The sequence below is a fragment of the Oppia nitens genome, unplaced genomic scaffold, assembly GCF_028296485.1.
Source record: "Oppia nitens isolate AA-2021 unplaced genomic scaffold, nextdenovo-longstitch-racon4-pilon3 scaffold18_pilon_pilon_pilon, whole genome shotgun sequence".
NCBI classification, from domain to species: domain Eukaryota; kingdom Metazoa; phylum Arthropoda; class Arachnida; order Sarcoptiformes; family Oppiidae; genus Oppia; species Oppia nitens.
In genome coordinates this window covers 720,641-745,800 of record NW_026533197.1, presented here as the reverse complement: position 1 = coordinate 745,800, position 25,160 = coordinate 720,641, and the positions used below count along the sequence as shown (strand labels likewise).

At 24.1% G+C, this 25,160-nt stretch overlaps 2 protein-coding genes across 2 annotated transcripts; one reads left to right on the top strand and one right to left on the bottom strand.

Moving 5' to 3' along the window:
- Positions 1-230: 230 nt before the first annotated feature.
- On the top strand, positions 231-14,468 carry LOC128965837 (uncharacterized). Its single transcript, XM_054312615.1, has 5 exons — positions 231-319; positions 13,460-13,872; positions 13,930-14,057; positions 14,118-14,242; positions 14,315-14,468. Exons 1-5 carry the CDS (start codon positions 231-233, stop codon positions 14,466-14,468), a joined length of 909 nt encoding a protein of 302 aa, XP_054168590.1.
- Positions 14,469-14,994: 526 nt separating this feature from the next.
- On the bottom strand, positions 14,995-21,284 carry LOC128965836 (uncharacterized). The gene is made up of 5 exons (XM_054312614.1): positions 19,835-21,284; positions 16,543-16,612; positions 16,229-16,438; positions 15,543-16,060; positions 14,995-15,023 (listed from the first exon to the last, which is right to left on the bottom strand). Exons 1-5 carry the CDS (start codon positions 21,003-21,005, stop codon positions 14,995-14,997), a joined length of 1,998 nt encoding a protein of 665 aa, XP_054168589.1. The 5' UTR covers positions 21,006-21,284.
- Between the last annotated feature and the right edge of the window lie 3,876 nt (positions 21,285-25,160).

Below are 25,160 nucleotides of genomic sequence, written 5' to 3'. Positions count from 1 at the left end.
TGTGTTAGACAAGAGCACGTGTAGTGTAATACTGGTATTACCGCCACATAGCACAGCAAATAGTAGGAGAAGCGGAACTTTGTTAAAAATCAATGTTATTATTGATGATGTGTTTCTAATGGAAAGGCAATGCTGGGGCTCCCAATGTGTGTGGATGTGTGAGAAATGACTGTTTGGCCGAAACGGCACCGTTAGCTCACATTATATAACACTACTGGATATCGATTGTAATGGTTTTGAGAGGCGGAGAGCAAACACACGTGAAAGCGACAGATGAAAGACAACCGAATGCGTCGATTCCGGTGTTTATAACACAACCGTATGAACTGCACAGTCATACACAAGAATATTTCTACAGAATCGGTAGCTTAACAAACATTACTAGTTATATATAGTAGTATAGTATACTATGTTATCGTATTATATCCAGTTATAATAAAAAAAGAGTAGAAAAGTTTAGTCATTATTATTATTATTAGTTATAGTTTTCTGTATACACAATATAAGATACAGGGTTTGTCTGCTAACTAAACTAAAAGCTAACGAGAATTGTTGTCGACACTCATTAGTTGTACAATACGTGTCTTTGCAGTCATACTGTCCTAACATTTCAACAAAACTGGAAAACTTTTTGTGTCATATGTTTTGAAAATTATGATTTTAGTCTCTATTATTCAAGTAATTATGGGCTGCGATCTGATCGATAAAGTAAAGTCAATAACGCATTTTCCTTTTAAAAACTAAATCATTTTGATAACGAGATAATAATAAATAGCAGTAAAGTCTATGATTTTAAAATATAGTGACTATAGCTGATAGATGTTATGTCAACAAAATAAAAATAATTTAAAATTTTCTCTTTGATAAATATGTTTTTATCATTATTATACATTTAGCAGATAAATGATTTTATTTATCACAGTCAATAATCACTTGAGATTATTACATATATAAAACCTTTTTAGATTTAATAACTGACAAAATATATAAAAAATAATTTGTTTTAAAATATTTTTTTAAATCTCATCGCGTGATGTGTCAAACACATACATGACTATGTTATATAATAAAATAAAAATAATGACAAAAATATTAATCATCTAGATTTTTATAAATAAAAATTGATTTACAACATTTTACTGATTAATTATTAAATTGTGTGCAATTCATTCAATTTATAATAATTTATATACTGATAATTKCATATATAATACTATTGTTATTATAAGAATATTAGCAATATATATATATAACAAGTTTTATTCTGATAAAGTATTATATAAATAGTTATATAATAAATACTTGTTATATTGCAAAATATTTGACAAAACAATTTTATTGACCATTTTCTCTGTCATTATATTATTTTATTTTATGTAAACGTTATGACAAAACAATGTTTTCTTAGTCTTTTTTGAGCAAAAAATGGAGTGAAAGAAATAGCAATAATAAACTTATATTTGATCGCAAAATATATTATAAAAGTTATTTATTTCAACGATTACATTGAAATTGATATCTAGTGTGTGCATTATTATATGTATGCTTACTTATATTATTAAGTCAAATATTTTTTATGTAATCAATAATCAGGTAATGTAATCTAATTTATGTTTAGCTAATATTTATATATAAATTGTATATACTGTATATATATATATATACTATATAAATCTTTGCTTCAAACAATATTTGTAATGTTTTAAAGATTATGATTGTAATGTTAACATTATTTTTGGTCAATAAAATAATATCCCATAAAATCTAAATGATAGAAAAATTATAAAAACAAAAAATAACATTATATTATTATTATTATTATTATTTTTTTTTATATAACATTATATATAAAATTATATAACAAAAATCTAATTCCGATTTCCATTAAGAGTTTGAGTAAATTTAGAGAAATGAGAACTCGTTTTGATTATTGAGAAAAATGTAATAAAAACTTTGAAAATAAGTTTTAAAGTAAACATAAATTTTGTAAATCACTTGAAATAGAGACGAGGCTTTCAAATGATATTAAAGCCATTTATAGAAAGTGAGAGCTTTGCTGTCATAAGGAGTTGATTTGATTGAAGTGTTTGTAACAGTAAAAGCTGTATATTTGTATGACTCCTACTTTTTCCTAATCTATTAGAGATTACTGAAAATGTAATTTGTTTTGTTGTTTGTCTCTCATGAGAGACATTGCCATCGCTAGCATTCACTATCCTATGGCTCATATGAATTACTGTCCCTTTCGTTGCGTCAAATATTGCCGATCGCACGGGTAATGATTGAAGACAACAGATGTGAACAATAGCTATGAAAGAGAGAGAGAGAGAGAGAGAGAGAGAGAGAGAGAGAGAGAGAGAGAGAGAGAGAGAGAGAGAGAGAGAGAGAGAGTAAMACAGACAGACAGACCTGTCATCAGTTGTGTGACTCGAGAGCCACTGATATCATACTAATGCAAAAACATTAATATATAAAGTTGTTATGCATTTAGACTGTTATTGTAATGCACTGTTAAATCCGATAATTCATTTCTATATAGTCTATGTATATATTAATAWTACAAAAATGTATACAATATTTAAGTGTTTTATATTTTGATTTCAAATAATTCTTTGCCAATAAATTCAAAGCCTATTTTCATTGCATGTGAATAATATCGACAACAATTCAAATAAAGTAAAGAAAAATCAATAATTAGAGCCAAAACTTGCTTGACTTATGGCTTAATAGAATATCTGGGAATTGAGTGCAAGAAAATGCAACTAAATTCAAGAGAAATCACATCTAAATAAAGTAAAAACTCTATATTTATATTCTATGTTATATAACAAACATACTGTTTATTCACTGACTGCTAATAGACTTATATATTATATTCTAATGAATGTTTGCTTTTAACATCATTTCATTTGTGCTTTACTTCTAAACACATTATAATATGTTATAAACTGACATACAATTTGAAACCTCTTATACAATGCATTTCAAATAAGAGTCACTAAGAAATATAGAAAAACAGAAAAAAGATTTATTCTTTTAAAGGTATAAGACTTGAACAACAAATAAATGATTGCATGTGAAGACTACATAACTTTCCGCACCATTGGACTGGGATATCGAAAAAAACATAACATAACTTAAATTAATTTATTGCGAAAGACATTAATTACTGGTAATTATAGCAATAAAATTAATTCAATTAAGAGCTGAACACACAATGATATATAAAATAGAAATTCTGTATCAGATATACGGTATAAAGTCATGGCTTATAGTAATAGTGAGTAAAGAATAACAACGAGTATATGGTATTACATATAAAACTTTGTGCACAATATGTGTGTTGTGTTGGGATTAAGTGTTGCCTTTGCTTTCATTGACTAATTGATTAATAGTACCACTATTTACAACATATCACAAGCAATAATATGTAACTCATGTGTTAGCTATCGATTCAATGAATGTCTCGTTTTTTACATTAAATAAATTAATTTGCAATTAATTATTAGTTAACAATCAATTATATTTTAAAACATGTATTAATTATTACAAATGTATGTGCGAGACAATGATTGTTAATAAAATTTAAATAAAAATGTCAATTTAACAAACATTATTACTAAATACAAGTGTAGGCAATTGATAAACAACCAAATTGTCGAATAATAATGGCATTGCAAGCACTGGTAGTATTGCTGTTATCCTTTATGGTTGCACTTGTCATCGGTATTTGGTTGTGCCGTAGAAAACAATTCAAAAATATGAGTCAATTTTGGGGTTTCGTCGCCGCAAAGATTAGATATCTAACAACTAATGGACAACCAATTGGTGACATCAATAMCACCAGAAACACAACTAATCTAAAAAGCAATTAAAATTCATAGCAAACTTTCAATTATCAAAATGTGTCAACTTTTGCATATCATTTCAATACACAAATATATATACAATATATAGAATCAATAATTTTTTAATACAATTTTGAATGTAATGCATTTTGTAATGAATTGTGTTATAAATACTATATTGATTCATTCATTAAAAATTATAAAAAATTATTATAATTTAAACTAATAAATGCCTAAAATTAAATTAAATATAATAAAAATAAATGTTTCATATTTGTGGATGTGACATATTTTAAAAATAAACAATTCAAAAACACACAATAATGTACACAACACTACAGTATATTAGAAAAATTATTTTTATTGTTTGATTTATAAGTTTGATAGTAATGTACAATCATTTTTAGTAAAATATGATACCATATACAATACAATACAGTATATACAGTATTTATATTATGCTTAAACACGCAATCATTGAAGTTTATGTTATTTAATAATACCAATTTTATTTATTTTATTTTGTTTTAATYGTTTTGCATCATAATCTCATTATGCATTTACTCTTTATCTTTATAGTTAATTTGCTAATCACCCTTATATTAACAAAACATAAAATTTATAAATTATAAAAACAAAGAGTAATAATCATAGAGAGGTAATATTAATGAGTTTAACACACATTCATTCAATAAAAATGTATTGTTTGCCTTATATGAGTGCCTTTAATCATAACCAATGAATTGCAATAATTTTGACATATTGTCCGTTATTTATATATTTGTGATAATATTAACATTTATTTAGTGTCACCAAACTATCGAAATTCATTCAATYGGTTATATATATATATGTTATACCTATTRCCCGCATCACACAYACACACACACACACACACACACACACACACACACACACACACACACACACACACACACACACACACACACACATACATACATACATACATACATACATACACACCAATACCCAGGGATTGGTCTTTTGATAAATATAATAGACATCGATCTTAATGTTAAAGAATTAAATGATAGTATCATCTAATGGCGTGATATAACACATACCAAAAATTGTATGTAATAGACATGACTTTTGGTGCACCAAATGATACCAAATATCTATAGTTATATGTTGTTTGTAGAAATGTCAAAATATATCAAACAATTCAGAATTCAGAATTAAATATTTTATTTTTTAATATTTTAATTTATATAATTGTTATAYATTTTTACATACTATGTATGCATATATCACAACTGTGTTTTTGAACATATAATGTGTTGAATATGTTATCTTTTAAAATGGATAATTACTTTTAAATAATTTCATTTAATCTCATATTCTGTCAGAAATATTATAAATTTTTAAATAATTATTTATATCTAAATATATAAAAAATAATTGAATTACAATAAAATCATTTGTAAACATAAACATAAATATTTCTATTGAATATAAATTATATAATACAGTATTTATCGGTACAATTGGTTAGTCTAGTTGTTAGACACATAAGTCATTAGAAAAATGCGATAAATTGTATGAAAGTCTAGATTAGGATTTGTTTTTTATGTTATTTCTCTTAATGTATATATGTTTGGTGTGTTTGATATCAGTATCTCTCAATCATTTAATAAGTAAAGCCATAAACTTATTGCTAAATTATTTTCTCACTCATTAATCACTAGTTTGTGTGTAATAATAATACATTTAGTAATTTGTTAAATGAATTTTGTGCACACAATTGACTATTATTTTATGGATAAATATTTTGGACACATTTTTTCAGACAATACATTACATTTGACTTATGTTTATTATAAATATTACATTAAATTTATTTTATATTTTGCAAATTTTATTACCCCTTAATGATATTTATATTGAGATTAGTCTCTCTTTTCTCTTTTTTATTATTTAATGGTTTTATCACAGAAATAAGTCATAAAACTTTGAGAGAGAGAGAAAGAGAGAGAGAGAGAGAGAGAGAGAGATTTGAATATTATAATATATAAAACTCTTAAATAATTGAATATTAAATCCATTATTCAGATTGTGCTGAAAAAACAACATTAAGACAATCTATTATGAAATTTATTATTAAAATTATAAAGAAAAACAACTTTTTTTCATCGATAAGTGTCTCAAATATATGGGATTGGAGTCAATGGAGTCATTAAGTGACTCATTATATTTAGTTAGAAAGTATAAGTAATAGATAGACACAAAAATTAGTGATTTTTTAATTATTAGTTGAGTTTTAATGCAAATAAATACTTCAATTTTATAGATAAAGATTAAAATTAATCTTTATTTAGCTTTTTATTATAATACAAAATGTAAACTATTTTCATACATTACTACTGTACAGTAAGTTTTTAACAATAATAATATAAAAATTTATTTAAAAAATTGTTTTATAATAAATATTTTGCTGAAATTATATGTTATAAAAGTTTTCATAAAATTATAAATATATTTATATAAAAATCAAAATACATATTATTATTTTTAAAAATATACTTTAATTATAATTTATARTTTGACTTCTTTATATAAAATAAATTAAATCTTATATGCTAGTAAAAATTAAAGAATATTTTGGAAATTTACTAAAAATTTGTCATTAAAATAAAAAATTTACAACCCTATTAATATAAGCTTATGTATCAACGACACAATTAATGGTTACTTTACTTTTTTGATCCATTATCTAAAATTATGCCAACAATTATATACTCTAAACAGCAATTTATTATAATTTCTATTACTTCTATTATTACGATAGAGAAAATAATATTCATTAATAAAAGTTATCTTTTTCTAAAAAGTTGTTACATAAARTAATAATAATAATTTCAACCAATTTATTATAAACTGAATTTTTGAATATGTAAAGTATGAAGAATATATAAGATTTATTAAATTATTAGTCAAATTATGTGTAATTTATTTTTGTTATGTATTATATATTATTAGTGTGTTATCTATTATATAGTTCACATAAATATTTTTAAAAATATAAAACTAAMTCATTAGCAGCTATAGTTTAGTGTCATATAATAGATGTATTAGTATATAAATTTTATTGACTTATTGTTAGCATTTTTCATCAATTTAATCGTCTAATAGTTAGTATAGTCATTGACCAAACAAAGTGTTGACTTTAAATAATTATAGAAATTTTATTTGATTTCATTGAAATGGCAAATGAGATGAGATTTAATGAAATAAAGAAATGAATGACTAATTTGTTTGAGTGTTTTCTCTGTCCAATAATATCCCTCAAGAATTGTCTAAAACTTTTATTCACTAATCTTTAGGAAAAGATATTAAATTCATGGCATTAATAGTATAGACTCAGTGGTAGCCGTAAACTGACCCAAAAGTATGAGCTCTCAAATTGTAAATATTTTGTTCATTCATGCGTTTGTCAGCAAATAGTAAATTCAAACTATGATATAATGTAAATACAAATTACTTTGTGATTTGAATTTCACATTTAGTACAAAATATTTCTATTGCTTAGTCTAAGCAATCAAACCTTGTTTTCAGTTTTAATTAATTTGAATATAATTGTTTGAAAGACATTATTTTAAATTTTTTTCAAACAATAATGATTATATTTAAAATTATCTATAGCTTTTAAATATATTTACTCTAATATACATTTATTTTAAAAATAATATTTGTTTCAATAATTATTTCTTTTATTTTATCTTTTATTTAATATTTTGCTATTAATAGGACTTTTAATAATTCATTTATAAATTTTATATATTTAGAATTAACACCTAAATATAAAACATAAAATATGTGTATAATTTGATTTTAATTTTAATGATTTGTTTTAACAAAATTTTGAATTTTTCTTTTTTTATAAAGATATTAGACTAATAAATAAGATATTTAAAATTAGTTTTATTAAATTAATTTATTTATGTATTAATAATGWATTAAAATAATAAAACAATTAAAAAACTTATGTATCATTAGCAAAATTACTGTAATTTTCAAAATTATTTTTTTAAACAAATCGTATTGCAAATATTACTTATTTATTATATAAAAAATAAATTGTTTAAAAAATGTATTGTTAACTTTTATTGAATAAAACTTTTTATTAATGACAAATTTATTAATTTAATAGTATAATAAAAATATTAAATTGAGCATTTAAGAGAGAAGTTAAAATTTTAATTGTTTAAAAGAAATATTTAAACATTTATGATATGTTTGGTATWTATWTRTATATATATATATATATATATCAACTAAGTTTAAGTGAAATAAAATATTTACAAAACGAAAGTGAAATAATGCAATGAATGACATGTTTTTTGGAGGAAATATTAAACACACATTTCAACTAAAATCATTTATTTCAAGAAAACAGAGACATATTTGTCGTTATAGACGACTATAAATATGTTATTAAAAATAGAGAAAATAGAGAAAATACAAAATAAAAGAAAGAAATCGAGAGACAGAAACAGACAGAMAGAGAGAGAGAGAGAGAGAGAGAAAGAGARAGAGARAGAGAGAGAAAGAGARAGAGARAGAGAGAGAAATTTAATTTAGTAGTCGAGAGAACACACATTCCTTATCGAGTATTGAGAGGCAAAACATTTTCATTGAGTTTTGAGTCAACTTTTTTCGTGAGAAGAATATGTTATGTGTTTTGATAAATAGATAAAAAGTCATAGATATAGTAATGTTATAAATATATGTTATATTATATTTATATATTATATACCGTATATAATATGTGTCATATAAACCACATTATATAAAGCATATAAAACTAAGAATATTCTTATGAATTTTGTTTTTATCAAAAATACAAATATAATATAAATATATATATATATACTGTATTGTCTTTGTTCTTATGGTATATAGTATATACTGTATATAATAAATATGAAATATATACAGTAAATGCTAAAATTCTCTCTCATTTGTTACACTATATGAAAGGTTATCAAAAATTAAAATTTTTTTAACTAAACTATTTGTTCAATTTTGTAATTAGCAAAAATTATAATGTAGAGTTAATGTTGTAGTATTAGTGTATAAATAGCATACATTATTTAGTAGTATCATTTACAATTTTTTTTATTATGATAACCCAATTATAAAAAAATATTTCAATAGTTTTTTATTAATATATAAATTTATGTATAATTATTTTATCCAACTTTTTAACAATATAAATATTATAATTTATAAACAGAAACAATGATATTGTACCAAATTACTGCAAATTGCGTCAGTAATATACAGTATATATATATATATATTGTAATATTGAATATATTGTCCGATTGGGATTACTTGACAATGAGATACAGATTGTTAACACATAACAATTGWTAATAGAAATCATTATTGCAAACATCGACATATATATATACAGTATATATGTTTATGTATATGTGTTTATATATACCGTATATATATATATATATATGGCCATAGTGTCATATAGGTTTGAYAATGTAGCGTTATTTTTTGATCCACAAATAYCACATTAARTAGTCATGTAATATATTGAATATTAATTGAATGTATTTTTAATTAATGTTAATTTATTGATTAAGGATGTATATTGCTATTATTATAATTAGGATTAGRTTGCGAGACCTACATCAGRTTATTTTATAGCATATARWAAAMCGTTATATTGTCAAAGTTATATTTATATTACACAAAACCCATAATTTATATTAAATTTTATATTGTTTGTAAATTTTATAATTTTTTGTGAAATTTAATTAAATAAAATTATTTAATAAAATTGGCAAAATTTTCAATTATATTGTTTTTTATTTAATAAGTATATAAAAACCAAAATAAAAATTAACTAAAATATTATTATCCGATTTCAAACAATTTATGGTTTATATTGTRTACTAAAGAATGATATTATTTTCTATAWAAGAAAGTGTTTGAAATGATACCAAAACACAATACACGACAGTCTTTACCAAAGAAAATGAATATAAAAGTGGATTCAATGTTAAGCTAACAATTGTATCGAAAAATAATAGAAAATATAGTAAAATATATTACATATTAACTCAATTTCTGATATCTATTCTTCTATAGTGTTGTTATATAGTAGTCTCTAATGTGTTGTCCATTCAATTCTTTTATATCCAATAATAACAGTAAGAAATGTTGGTTACAAACATGCATTGGATTTCAAATCATATAAACTAATGCATGACTGGACTAATTTGTGTTGAATTTTTACAACTAAATATATACTACTATTGAATATAAGACAAATACCAATGGATTTTGATGTTTACTCTTAATGACTATTTTTCTGTTATATAATAGACGTGTTGTTATTAAAAGAATTTATACTATATATTAACTAATATCAAAAAATGAATTGTTTTGACAATTATAATAAATTAAACATTTATAWAAATAATTKTATGTTYKCTTCAATTGTAAGATACTATYGCATATATTTAATATATAATACAGTATTATGAGTATCTGTAGATTCAATAATACATTTGAGCTCAAAAATAGATTCACCAAAACTATTGTGTAATTCAAAATCAATAGTCAATTGAATGCACTTCATATATCACAAACACTGTATATATTGTGTTCATTATATAACCGGAATCGTAACAAATATAAGTMAAACTATAGATAAAGTCAAAGCCATCCAAACAATTTAGTTGTCTTTAATATAAATAACAAACAAAGTTAATATATAGCTTTCATATCAATTCACTACTGTTTTTAWATTTATTAATACTATATTTTATATATTTTATGATTTCTATATATTTGATATTTTYGGTACARAAATAGTATAATTAAATAATCTRATATTGTATTTCTTGTATTAWTATTATTATGTCAAACATTTTAATGGAGCATAAAATTTAATGTATTAGAGAGAGAAAGAGAGAGAGAAAGAGAGAGAGAAAGAGAGAGAGAAAGAGAGAGAGAAAGAGAGAGAGAGAAAAAGAGAGAGATGTGGTATATTTGTTTTATCCCCACAAACACACATATATATCATATACAGTCACTATATTTAATATATTATACGTCAATATTTGCAGACTTCCTTGAAATGTAATCAAAGTCAAAATCAATCGTTTATATAGTTTTAATCAATGTCTACAAATGTTTAGATGAATCAACAAATATTGTTAAGTCATGAGAGAGTCAGAGAAAGATATTGAAAAATATTGAAAAAAGTTTTTCACTTTATATTGCATAGAAAACCTAAGACTTGAATATTATATTTACCATTGAATTTAATTTCATTGAATTGAACACTCATTCATATTTTATTATTGGAAATCTTTATTTACAATATATAAAGTCATGTAATATTGATATCACCAGAAAATGCATTTTTAAAATGTTTTCTCTCAATATATTGTTAAAAGAAAAAAACGTTTGCAAACCATTAAACTTTTGAGCTGTGATTTATGAAAAAAGGATTTTTATTCAACAAATCTGAAGGATAACTATAATAGAAATACTTCTGTTTATACAATATATACTGTATTTGCAGTAATATATCTAACTATATGTATGTATGACTTATACATTATAAGTATACGAATAAATATATATTTTTTTTTGTATTGAATTTTCAAGAGAGAGAAGACTTTTGTTAGTCATCTGGAAATTGAACTCAATTTGAATAGTGATGTGAATTGATAGTAAAATTCACAAAAAACTATTTGATATGACTTTATATGATATGAATTTTTGTTTTTGAATATTTTACTATTATTTTTTATATTCTTTAGAGATAATTCTTATAAAAAATAATATTTTGCACAATAATTATTATTTATTTCTGACATATTTTCATTATCTAATCATAATTATCCCGGTAATCTCATTATTATAATTACAGCAAAGAAATTTGATTAATTATAATTATATTTTTAAATTATTTACGTATAACGTAAATTATATTATCATTATCTTTAGTGAATATTATAAAAATTTATATGATATAAACCAAGTTGTAAATGTGTGGCCATTAACTTAATATTGATTTTCTAACATTTAAAAGAAAGTCAAATTAATATTTTGAAAAATCATTGATTTTTTGTGTTTTATATTTTGAGTTCAAAATCCGATATTTATTTAAAATGAAAGTAGAAATCAATAGATTTTTAATCAAATTAAAATTTAAGACGAGTTTGTAATACCTTAAGTCATGCAAATAGAGACAAATTGTCATAAAAATTAATTTAATAAAAAATCTAAAAAAATAATATTTTGTCGTCAAAAGTAATAAAATAATTATCATTAATTTTTGTTAATCTTACTGTGATTTTACATCAGTAAACAAAAATTGTTATTGATAGTTTATTATAGATTAGATATATTTTAATTTTATAATATTAGCAGATTTATAGATTATAGTTTAAAACTTATAAAAAATCATTATTTTAATAATATTTAAATTTTAGTTTTTGTATTTAGTATTGATAAAACTTATATAAAATTAAACAAATAATAAGTTTTAATAGAAATATAAATTATATAATACTGTAGTATTATATTAATAATAATTATAATTTATTAATTATATATAATATGGTAAACTCTAAGTTATTATAGTGTATTGCAATCTATCGGATAGATTTAATAAATAAATGATCAAAAACTATAATATTATTGATTTTTGTAAAATCTCTCTCTTTTTTCTCACTCACTCACTCACTCACTCACTCACTCACTCACTCACTCACTCACTCACTCTCTCTCTCTCTCTCTCTCTCTCTCACTCAATCACTCACTCACTCACTCACTCACTCACTCACTCACTCACTCACTCACTCACTCACTCACTCACTCACTCACTCACTCACTCACTCACTCACTCACTCACTCACTCACTCACTCACTCACTCACTCACTCACTCACTCACTCACTCACTCACTCACTCACTCACACACACACACACACACACACACACACACACACATCACACACACACACACACACACACACACACACACACACACACACACACACACACACACACACACACACACACACACACACACACACACACACACACACACACACACACACACACACACACACACACACACACACACACACACACACTCACWCACACACACACACACACACTCACTCACTCACTTACGCATAAAAACACATCTATTGTAACGTTTGATAAGTTTGTCTTTTATTAGCCAAAACCCGTTACGGATCAGAAAGTAGTGTTTGTCTCTTATAGTCCAAGTGTTTCATCGTTTTGTTTGGTATTAAGCTGTCATTGAGTTCATCAAAGCGTGTCTTTATGTCTAATGGACGACTAGCGGGTGTGGATCAGCCCCGACAACCAACTGTTGTCTTGAGTTTAGCTTTTATTTGAAATATTTAAAAGTTTGAAATAAGTTTTCAAAAAATTTTCTACTAAATTGTTTTATCGAATGACAATTATTTTTCAAGTTATGAAATGCATCTAAAAATTAATATTTTTTAAACATAAGTTTTGTAATATAAATGATAAAATGGGATATTTTGTAAATTATTGTTTTTATTTGTTTGTATTGAGTTTATCTCATGATTTGTACGGATATAATGCTGACAAAGAAGTGTTCGGCACTTATAAGTTGATCGATAGCTTCAAATTTAATAATAAAATTCAAACGACTCCCACATCACAGCTATCATTGCCAACACAGACCCCACAAAACATGACAACTAAGGTATCGACAGCTAAGAGTGATAATGAGGAGCACTGGAAACAAGTGATTGTTCCGGTTGTAGACAACACACCAACTACTGTCCCATCAATCAATTCTCCACAAACATCACCAAATCGTTTATTATATGCCAATCCAGTCTACAATCCAGCGATGGCCCGACAGATTGGTATGAGTACTCTAATGATGAGCGGTCTGTTATATGGACTAACTATGTTGCCGGCTATTATTGCATTAACTACCGGTTCATCTCCATTAGCAGGTAAGTCAATAGTTTAATACTTAATAAATTATTTAAACAATTTTGTTGTATCGTTAGGTCTATTCAGTAGTTTGGGTCGTCGTAAGAGATCACTGGTGAATGAGTCCTATACTTATAGACAATTACCACTTCTTAATAATGAAGAAACCTATAAATTTTTAAAACTATTTGAAAGCACTTTAGCCGTAAGTTTATTAATAAATTAATTAATCTAAATATATGTTAATTAATTGATTTAATAAAAGGCAAGAAAAATCGAGAATCCTATTTGCAAGAAGTACTACACCTGTAAAGTCTATTATCAAGTGTTAAAAAGCGGTGAAAAACCTAAATTACCGGTCTTTGAAAACGCTATAATCAATGTTTTCGGGTTTATATAAAACATATTTTTTAATATATGTTTCAAAATTTAATTAAAAATATTTTATTTTAAATATAATAGTATTGCTGTGGAGAGACGAGACTTTAAATTGCAATTAATACCGACCGTCAAAATGTATTATAATGTGGCAAAGGATGCACTTAAAGGAGAATCCTGTGCCCGACGATATCCCTGTCCTTTTCAAGCACACCATTATATCAAACATGGAATATAAGGTAATTATTAATTAGATTTTAATGAATTTTATTTTTATTTGTTATTATCAGATTATATATTGATAAGTTGAATATAATTATCTATTATATTATTTAAAAATATCAATTGTTGATAAATCTTAATWAGTTTATAAAATATATTTTTTATTTAYATATTTTTGAACAATAATTGCATTCATATCTAGGATAATAATTTTTTTAAAATTGTTATTTTTGAAATAAAATTAAATAGAATCAAAGTTAATAATAAATGCATTTTACACAAAAGAAATGTATTAAATTTWAATAAAAATTGTAAATTAAGTAATAATAATAAATAACATATATATATATATAAATTTTGGTAAACAATTTGTGTCAATTAAACGACTAAATAATGTAATGTCACGGATGTTGACTGTCATGGAGTGACACTTTTATATGAAATCTACGAACCGATAAGTTTTTATAAAGTATATTATGATAACAGTCTTGAAAAATCTTAAATATTTTAAAAATTTATTGTTTTGATGTCCTTTGATGGGGTCAGTCAGGTGTTAGGTCATCGCCATGAACTGCCATATGTGTGAAAATACAATTATCACAAACAAAGATCAATGTCACAAAAATTTCCGTATCTTTTATTTAAAAGAGAGACTATTGTCGACATAATATTTTGAAATTTAACAAAAATATGTCAATTTATTCATTTAAAAAAACGTTAAAAATTATAAAAGACACAATTAATTGTTAATTAATATATGTTTTGTTGATTTGCACGACAAGTAAAATACATTTTCCTTTTTTGAAGAATAAGTTTTTCTTATTAATGTTGTTTTTGATGCCATTGTATTGATTGTTGAATATCTGTGAATAATTATTGTCTAAACCGTGTCCAATACCAGAACAGCCAATGATTTTAATTRAATTGTTGAAAATGCTTTTCAACTCAATGATTGCATGTYTGGCATTATCACCAAAAATAAAACCAATAGTTTCTAGTTTGGGATTTGATTTGATTTTAAATTTTAAATCATTGTTTATTTGTAATAATTTGTTATAAATCTCTGTGTCATTAAAATCAATAACAAAACTGAAAGCATAAGCATTAGGTCCTGAAAAAGTTATACAACAGATATAATCGATGTACTGAAGGGATCTATTAACATGAGAAGTGACCAAACTATCGACAGTCACGCCGGCAAACGCTATATTATTATTGCAATTATTAATAAATTGATCCAAATGTTCAAAATATTGACTATCGGTCTTCAATCGACTAAAATGTCCATAAAGTGATCGCCATATATGTAACATAACTATACCTTTAAGGTGTCTATCTGGTTGAATGTCCATTATTTTAGAGTCTTGATAGACATCCATTTGAAATCCTGGTACCGATCGTGATGTCAATAATACTGATATTCCGGACAACAGATCAAACTGTGACTGATATTCAATGTATTGATCTGAAGTCAAAGTTCGGTGATCTCTTAGAAGTGACTCTTGGGTACCAAAGATTTGATGATTGCGACAATTGATGTGAACAACAGTGCAATCATCCGGGAGGTAATGATTAGCCAGAAATACTTGCATTTCATTGAACTCAAGTCTTGAAAAGACAATAATAAAATGAAATTCTTTAAATTTATTATGTTTTACATAATTATTGTAGACTTCAATTAGATTTTCCAGTGATTGGTTCAAAATATTTTGATATTTATCATCAAATGTTTGTACCGATTGTAGTGATGATTGCATTGATAATAACGGATAATACAAAAGTTGATGCGAAAAGTAATGTCTTTTATAAGCAATTAGTTGTGTAAAGATTCGCCATTTGAGGCAAACTCGGGAACACTTAATCAACTGCGAGGGCTCTAACCATCTGAAGATATTAGCCATTATTAAGTCATTATTAACTAATGATTGCTTTATCCACGCCTTATATCTGGTGTTGGCTTTGCTATCAATACTAACGCTATGTTTGCTAAAGAAAGTAAGTTTTGTGTCTAATTTATATATTATCTCTATATTGGACTATAATTTCCTAATTAAAGTAAAAAAGTTGTGGTATTTTTGTAGTCTACTTACCTATCATTGGGYTCCCAGTCCTCTGAGTTATCTTCAAATATCGACTCGTTATTAGACATGTTCTCAATTGCTGAAGATATGAACAACAAGTAAAACAAACAAAACAATTTGACATCAATTTACAGTATATTTATGATATAAGAAATAAATTATATAGTATTTACTATTATATATAACATCATTATTTGCTCATTAATTTAAGTAATGATAAATAGATTAAAATTGATTATATTTTAATAGATTATTATGTATCTCAATATATGCTAACCAATGGTTATAAATATGTTATAAATGTATAAATTGATTATATTTGTTATAGTAAATTATTATAATTATACTGTTATAAGGTATAATATTTATACAAATTTTGCATTACAAACAATAATAGCAATGCTTTATATAAGTTAATAGCTTTGATGTTATATAAAAATAAAATGCTAATTCCACACCAAATTACATTGCATTAGATTTTTATTATGTAATTAACTCAATAATAAATTCATTTATCATTTAAAACTTGATATTATTAAAGCAAATACAGGTAAATATAAATATCATATAAAGTTATATGCTATACTTAATGTATTAAAATCGTATGAAATTATTTATCACTAATTTAGATTTAATATACTACAGTATATACATTACATATATAGATGATTTTTAATAACAAATAAAAGTTAAATTGATATAAAATTGAATATATTAAAGTATAAAATACCGTAGATTTAATATATATTTTTATTTAATTTCACTGTCATTTAACTATCACATGATTATAATAACGAAACAACAGAGTTTGCACCAAATTGAAGGTTAGTATAAGTTTTAAAAATAGTTTTACTTAATATAAGTTATTATATATTACAATATAATTAGTTTAAAATTGTTTGTCTATACTTCAAAGTACAACAATTTTGATTAGTAAATTTAAAATATCATATATAATTAAAAAAATTAAACAAAATCGTATCAATTAATTTATATACCGTAACTACAGTATTATTGATGTACTGTAAACTACAGTTTATATGTAATGTATAAATGATATTGATAACAAAGGAAATTTATTTAACCAATAATACTCTTTTCGGAAAGTGTATGCGCATTATGTATGTTCTAAAAGTAATGTTATTACTGTAAAAACTTTTAAAGGTATCACTGATTTTACTTTTTTAATTATGAGATAAGATGTTTATCTTTAAATTGTGACTTCAAATTTTTGGCTGAAAGAATTGAAAAATTTGTTAAATCGTTTTAAAAAATGTTGAACTCATTTCGAGTTTGTCATGATATCGAAAATGCTCTGTTAAACTTTATTAAAGACGTCAATCGATTTGAAACTGATTATGATACATTTATTTATGATTATCAAATACAAAAATAATATGGTATATTTTTAGATGGTTACAGATCAATTGCAGACAGTCAAAGAAGTTTAAGATAATGAGTTGTGAATTATGACGTTTTGTGAGACCTTAACGACCCTGATCCACAAAATTATTTTTTCAAATGATTTTTAAGTTATTGGTAAAACTAACTATCATCTCTGATAATATTAAATAAATCGGTTATATTTTTAAAATTTGAGTTTTTTATTCTTAATGATTTTACACCTAAGCAAATAGCTAACAGAAGGTAACTTGAAATATTAAAAGTGACTAAAAAAAGATATGGTGTTATTAATAAAAATGGTTCATCGTACACTTTATTCTCCCGATATTGAGTTATAAGTTTATCACTTGTATCGATTTTTGGGGACATTCCTTAATGGTTAAAACCTGAGAGGAATAGAGGATATCGTAGAAGACATCGATCTCTTTTTTCGCTTACAGAAGAAAAGCTGTTCTGTGGAAGGGTTCCAAAAATTACTTAACAAATGTTTAAATGTTGCTTAACAATAGGGCACATACATTGAATGCAATTAAATAATATTAATTGAAAAATTTAGCTTTTAATTTTTTAGACACCATACGCATACACTTTCCGAAAAGAGTAATATATCAATAAAACCTACAGTACTTTTTAATATTATAAAAAATTAAGTATTATTAGATGTATTGTGTAGACACTGTAGAGGTTTACTGATGGCAACCAATGGATTATAAACTGACGACTCTCAGCAAAAAAACATTAACTTTAATTTACTTTTGAATTGGCAATTGAATTGGTCACACACTATAAGTATATAATTTTTTGATTGAACTATTTTGAGTTATTATTTTATAAAATTGTTAAAATAAAAAATACTTATTAAATTGCAACTCAAAAATAATTAATAAACAAATTTTATGTTACTTAATATCAATATACCTTATATGAAGTTTATTGTATAATACAGCATATTTTTTTGCCATCAAAAAAAACTATTTTAGTTATTAACAATAAATAATTAATCCTTAAATATTGTAAAATCAATAAATTTAATAATTTTATTTAATTTTATCGCTTTAAATAACATTTTATGATTCATCACAATTATAATACTAGACTACAAATTAAAAATATTATCATTTGATAGACAGTATAGAAAGGATGTTCACAATATTCACATATTTTTTTATAGATAATAATACAAACTTTAAATTCAATTTTGTTATCTTCAATAAATAAATAAATCTATTAAAAGTTGTATTTTATAAATATATTGTTATAACAATTAGTTTTTTCATTATAATTTTAATTAATCTTCATTTAAGATTAAGAGTAATACTTGTAAGGGGCTGTTCACATATTACGTTCGCACTTTTTAAGAAATCTAGAGCCCCTCCCTCCCCTATGTTCGCATGTAGTCATTTAAAAATTACGTTCGCTTGTCCCTAATCGCTACCCCTCCCCTCCCCACCTCAAGAAATAAGATATTATCTAAATGCGTAGGTTCTTAAAGTCTCTACCCCTCCCTTCCCCCTCGTTCGTAAAAGTTCGCTTTTGTCTAACCCCTCTCCCCTCAAGTGCTAACGTAATATGTGAACCACGCCTAATGAAAATTTTCAAATTATTTTACATTAAGACAAACAGCAATTTTCAGATTAGTAYTTATAGTATATTTATATAACTATTTTAAATTTAATATCGAGTTAATAATTTTTAAATATGAAATATGATATTTTTGGTTTAAATAATTTTTAAAGATTAGAATATATTAAATAAAATAATTTACAATAAAATCTTTTATTAAAAATAAAGTATTTATTATTCTTATAAAATAAGTCTTCAATTAATAAATTTCTTAAAACTAAATTAATATAAACTAATTATTGTATAATTTATATTAATTTATGGGAATCCTTACATATGTTAACCAACACAATGATAGTGCTGTCAAAATGTGTGGTCCGATAATTGCTGTCCTCATCGGACTTGAATGGCAGTGCCGGCCAATAATTGTGGCCAAAGTTCATCACATTTATTGAACCAATAAAAGTGACGTTTGGAAAGATCTTATGAATGAGTTGTGAGGGCTCACCCTCTTTGAAATGACAGTAACGGTTGAATCGGTAGGGAATGACACGACAGAAGACAAAAGCAAATGTTGTGGACAGTCGTTGATCGTCAGCATTGAAACCGAGTCGTGACTTAAATTCAATTAATAACTTTTCAGTTGATTCGGCATTTCCTGTCTTAATCTCAAGACTACATGCGTTCACATTCTGGCCACTAATCACTATACATGCAAAAGGTTTATGAGGTTCAGTCGCTTGTTGGCCGTCACAGACATCGATAGCGGCCAGACGTGTGCCGCCAAATGCTAACTTAAAGTTCATTTCTTTCATAACATCCCACATATGATGACTACAGCTGTTCCACAGATATTGACCCGAACTGTCCTTCCGGTCAAACTCTGCCGAAGATTCAAAAAATATAATACATTTGATATCTGGATCTGCTTTTAATGACTTTTGTATTTCGTCATCAAAAAACACTTTTATAGAAACGCCGCTAATCTTTGATAACAGCAAATGTGAAATACCGGCCAATCCATTGGCCACTGGATATGGATTGCAATTATGACTGGAAGTGCCAATAATGGTCTGACTCTCCAAATGAATAAACATACAGTCCTTTGGAAGATATTTGCGGTAAGCGTTAACCTTAAGWGYCGAATACCAACCGTCTTCACGGCTTAACTTCGCGTTAAACATAATAATCATTTCGGGTATCGTTTGGATGTCATTTCGGTAATATTCACAAAGTTTTTTGATAAGTAATTGTGGATCAGATAATACAAAAGGTTTTTCATCAGATATGTCATTGAGATCGGTGTCCGACAATACCGACGATTCAATTGGAAAACAATAGAAGATGTGATCCAACTGAAGACGACAGCACCGGTACTTCACTTCACGATCACTACAGTTGTGCCAAAGTTTACAAACACGGGATATACTCTTCAGYTGACGAATGCATCGGATGTGCCGAAAGATCTGTTCGACCAACAGATGATTATATAACACTTCCTCCATGTCTTGAGTTATCAACAAATTATCAAATAAATGATTATCAATGAGAGTAATAAAAACATCAAATCATCTGATAATTTGATGACAAGTTTTGATCAAATTATCGATTGGTTTGTTGTTTACATCGGTTGACAAAAAATCAGTAGATTTTGTGAAAATAAGACATTAAAATATATCCATTAGTTTTAATGTCCAAAAGTGACACCAATTGGTGACAATTGTTGAAAACTTATCGATAAAACACAACAATAACAACAAATCATATTATATTTGAAATACCAATTGATTTGTCAATTGTTGTCACACTAGAGGTCACCAACAGTTGTGAGGAACTAATAAATAACTCATAAATATTAKACACATATCTTATGATCACAAATAGGGTTTATATAATGAAAATAACAAATATATTGTAAGCCTTTTTTCATTACAGTCTATGTTATGTTTAACATGTTTTTAGTAAAAAAGGCATATTTTATATAAATTTAAATAATTTTATTAAACCTTTTTAGACACTTTTAAATTTAAGTGATTTTATTAATAATAAATTAAAAATAAATTTCATTAGTTTTTTAATTTAAAGATTTTTTTGTTATCTTTATTTATAAACAAGTTTTCATTTTTTTTGTTGAGAAGATTGGAGTTAATGATTAGAAAATGTTATAATTATTGAGTTATTTATTCATTTGGTTTGCMTTTAAAAGTGAAAGAGAGAGAGAGAGAGAGAGAGAGAGAGAGAGAGAGAGAGAGAGAGAGAGAGAGAGAGATTTAATGAGAAAAAACAAAACAAAAAATACCATAAATTGTTAAACACTTGTTTCAAATAATTTGACAGAAAAAAAGTTTTAAATAATTTAATGATAACAAAGTGACAAATGTTTTATGAAATAATTTGCATTTCTTTTTATGTATATATGCTATTAGAAAGATATGTTATCTTAAATAACTATATATTAGATAAATGATATTCACTGTTAATATTATTATTATTATATTTTATCTTTTTTGATGTATAAAATTATTTTCGGTAAAATTAAAAGTAGCAAAAAATATATTAATTAGCATTCAATGCATATAAACTGAGATTATTTTTTAAATATATCGCAACTTAAGATAATTTGTGTGAAACTCATTTAAGTGAGAAATTAGTTAATTTTATTATTTTTTGTTGAAATAAAAATTATAAAATTTATTTTTTTTAATTTTCATAACTTATACTTCAAACTTATTAAATATTAATTTACTTTTTTAAAGATAGTCTATCACTWGATAATAAATTGCATAAAAATTATAATTTTATTATAAGGTTATAATATAAATTATATAACATTTTAAAAATAATGACATATATTTAATTGATTTATAATGGATTAGTAAATTTTTCATAATATATATATATATATAGAAACAAATAATTTGAAAATATTAAAACTAAAAACTAATTATTTTATTATTATATGGCATTAAATAACTTGCATTATATTTTGTGCTAAATTGTCAAATGTATTATATTGTCGACAATAGCACTACTCATAAAACTATTATTTCTAAGCCAAATAGTATTCAGTGTTTAGATTAAGATCGATATAATTCACTAAAATTTAGTATCAAATCCAATATAACATAAAATTTCTTTAACGCAAATAACAAGAAAAATAGCTTAAACTGAGTGAAAGTCGTCTTAAAATTACTTTTTTTGCATTTTTATATATTTAATGCTTCAATTGCCTGAAGTAGAAGAGAGAGAGAGAGAGAGAGAGAGTTTCTACTTTTATATGCAATAAAGTCTTTTGGTTTATTACATTATACTAAAATATATAAAATATATGGAAAAACATTTGTGTAAAAACTAGTAAAACTCAAAATGTATAATAATTCTCGATTTTATGTTAAAATTAAAATTTATAAAATGTTACATATTTTTATCATATATTATTCACCATAAGAATTACCTTAAGAATATTCTGTGTACTGTCACATGAATTTATAAAATATGTAATAAGATATTATGACAAGTCATACACATTATATTATATTATATTATATTATTTTTTATTTTATATGATTATTACATACAATAATAATTTTACCATAAAAAATATTTATTATTAGTTATAATTTTGCTAAAATTCATTTAAAATATAATAGTAACATCAAATTTTATATGGTAATCAAGTGTATAAATAATATATTTATTGTTATATGTATGTATATTAATATTAATTTTATAGTACAGTAATATTATATGATGAAAATTGTTGTTATTTTTGTATTAATAGTAAGATTATTATTTTTATTTTTAATATTACTATGATTATTGCTTAATCAATATTATTATATATTGATAATTTTTTAGTAATAAAATCATTATTGGATTATAAAACCAGTTAATAAAATATCAAATATGCAAATTCACTTAATTATTACATACTATTATTACATTGTGTTTTCAAATTGATATATAACTATGTCTTATAYATTATAGCTAACAATTGTTGTTACGATAAATTGCTTGTTTGAAACGTTGATTGTTAAGAGAGGGAAACTCCAATTTTATTATATATTAATGGGAACGGGAGGTAATATTCYGTATTAAACATTATGAATACATAATAAACAGTATACTATTGTGTGCCTTAAGTTTGGTGTTTTACTTCACTTTAGTTTTCTATTGTGTTGAATATCTTATGAACTAATGAATGGCAAAATCGATATCATAGACAACATATGCGCTCAGTTTGTAAGGTAAAAGTGCTTTCAATTGTCACATTCAATATATTAGAAGATATTTATATTTATATATATATACTGTATATATAAATATATATTATAATATATATATAACTGTTAGAGTAAACGCATTAGTCTCGTATAGTATAAAAAGTTAACAATTTTTGGTCGATTCTCATGAATAAAGAAATATATTGTATTTGTTCGTCAGTTTCCCTTTATTTTCCTCTCTTCTAAAGTAAAAATAGTTTTCAATTCAATTTATACTTATATAATCCGCTCATAAATTACTTTAAATAACATTAAACAAGATTAATATGAATAAGACATTTGCTATATTTTATTTCTATATATAAATGTTATTTAAAAATATATAATCTTTATTCAAACTAAAAATTCAATAAAGTATCAAAAAACAAACAAAATTTAATATTGATTTCATTAAAATTAGTTATATATGTTGAATCATTAAATCTAAAATTAAGGCACCTGTAGCTTCAGCATTAGATTAGCTATTAAGTTGTTAAATAATAAGATAATAGTCAAACTTAAATCATTTAATTTGTTTTAATATATATATATATATATATATATATTGGTAAAATATAATCATTTGTTATATACAGTCTATTTTATTTATAGTAGCCATTAGTGTTGTCTTAATGTCTATGAAACCAATGAAGACAACCAACCCTTCTCTGGTACCGATAATAGACAACATTATGATAGTTGAGAGTCTTATGGAGTTTTAGTGCCATAACAGCAAATGTTTGTTATAGAAGACTATTTGGCAATAAATGTGGAAATAAATGCCATAAGTTTTACATTAAAGTAGTAAATAATGTGAATTTCGTTAACATTAAAGCCAGAGTTGATTGCTATTTGATGTCAAAATTAGTATTGAATTTCAGAGAGTCATTCAATTACTGTATAAATCACAACATAAGACTAAAACTATTTTTTATTTTTATGTGTGAAAAATGTTTGGTTAATTTTATAACAAAATTAGTGATAGTTATTACTGTAAATAACCATTAATGTGTTATAATAGTTAATTAAGTAGTTTATATATTTTTATGCTATTTATATATAAAAATATTAAAAATTACTTAAAATATATGAAAATATAAAATAAAATTTATTTTATTGTTTCATTTGAATTATCTAATAGTTTGACATTTTTAATGAAATTATTATAATTATTAAGTCATTTTTGTTGACTATTGTTATAATTACTTATTATTGTTATCTCATAATACCATTATATTATCAAAAGTATAAATTATAACTTAATATATAATGAAAATGTTGTAAAAKTTGTTTTTCTATCGATATTTTGGTGGCATATCTGAGAAAAGCATACAAACAAACCTTAGAGTAAAAGCTGACAATTTGTAAACAAGTATATCATTAGGTCTTTCATCTAAT

Excerpts from the sequence above, each read along its gene's own strand:
- LOC128965837 (XM_054312615.1), top strand. The coding sequence starts at position 231 with ATGGTTTTGAGAGGCGGAGAGCAAACACACGTGAAAGCGACAGATGAA. Across the intron at positions 13,873-13,929 it reads CGGTTCATCTCCATTAGCAG|GTCTATTCAGTAGTTTGGGT; the intron begins GTAAGTCAATAG and ends TTGTATCGTTAG. Across the intron at positions 14,058-14,117 it reads TATTTGAAAGCACTTTAGCC|GCAAGAAAAATCGAGAATCC; the intron begins GTAAGTTTATTA and ends ATTTAATAAAAG.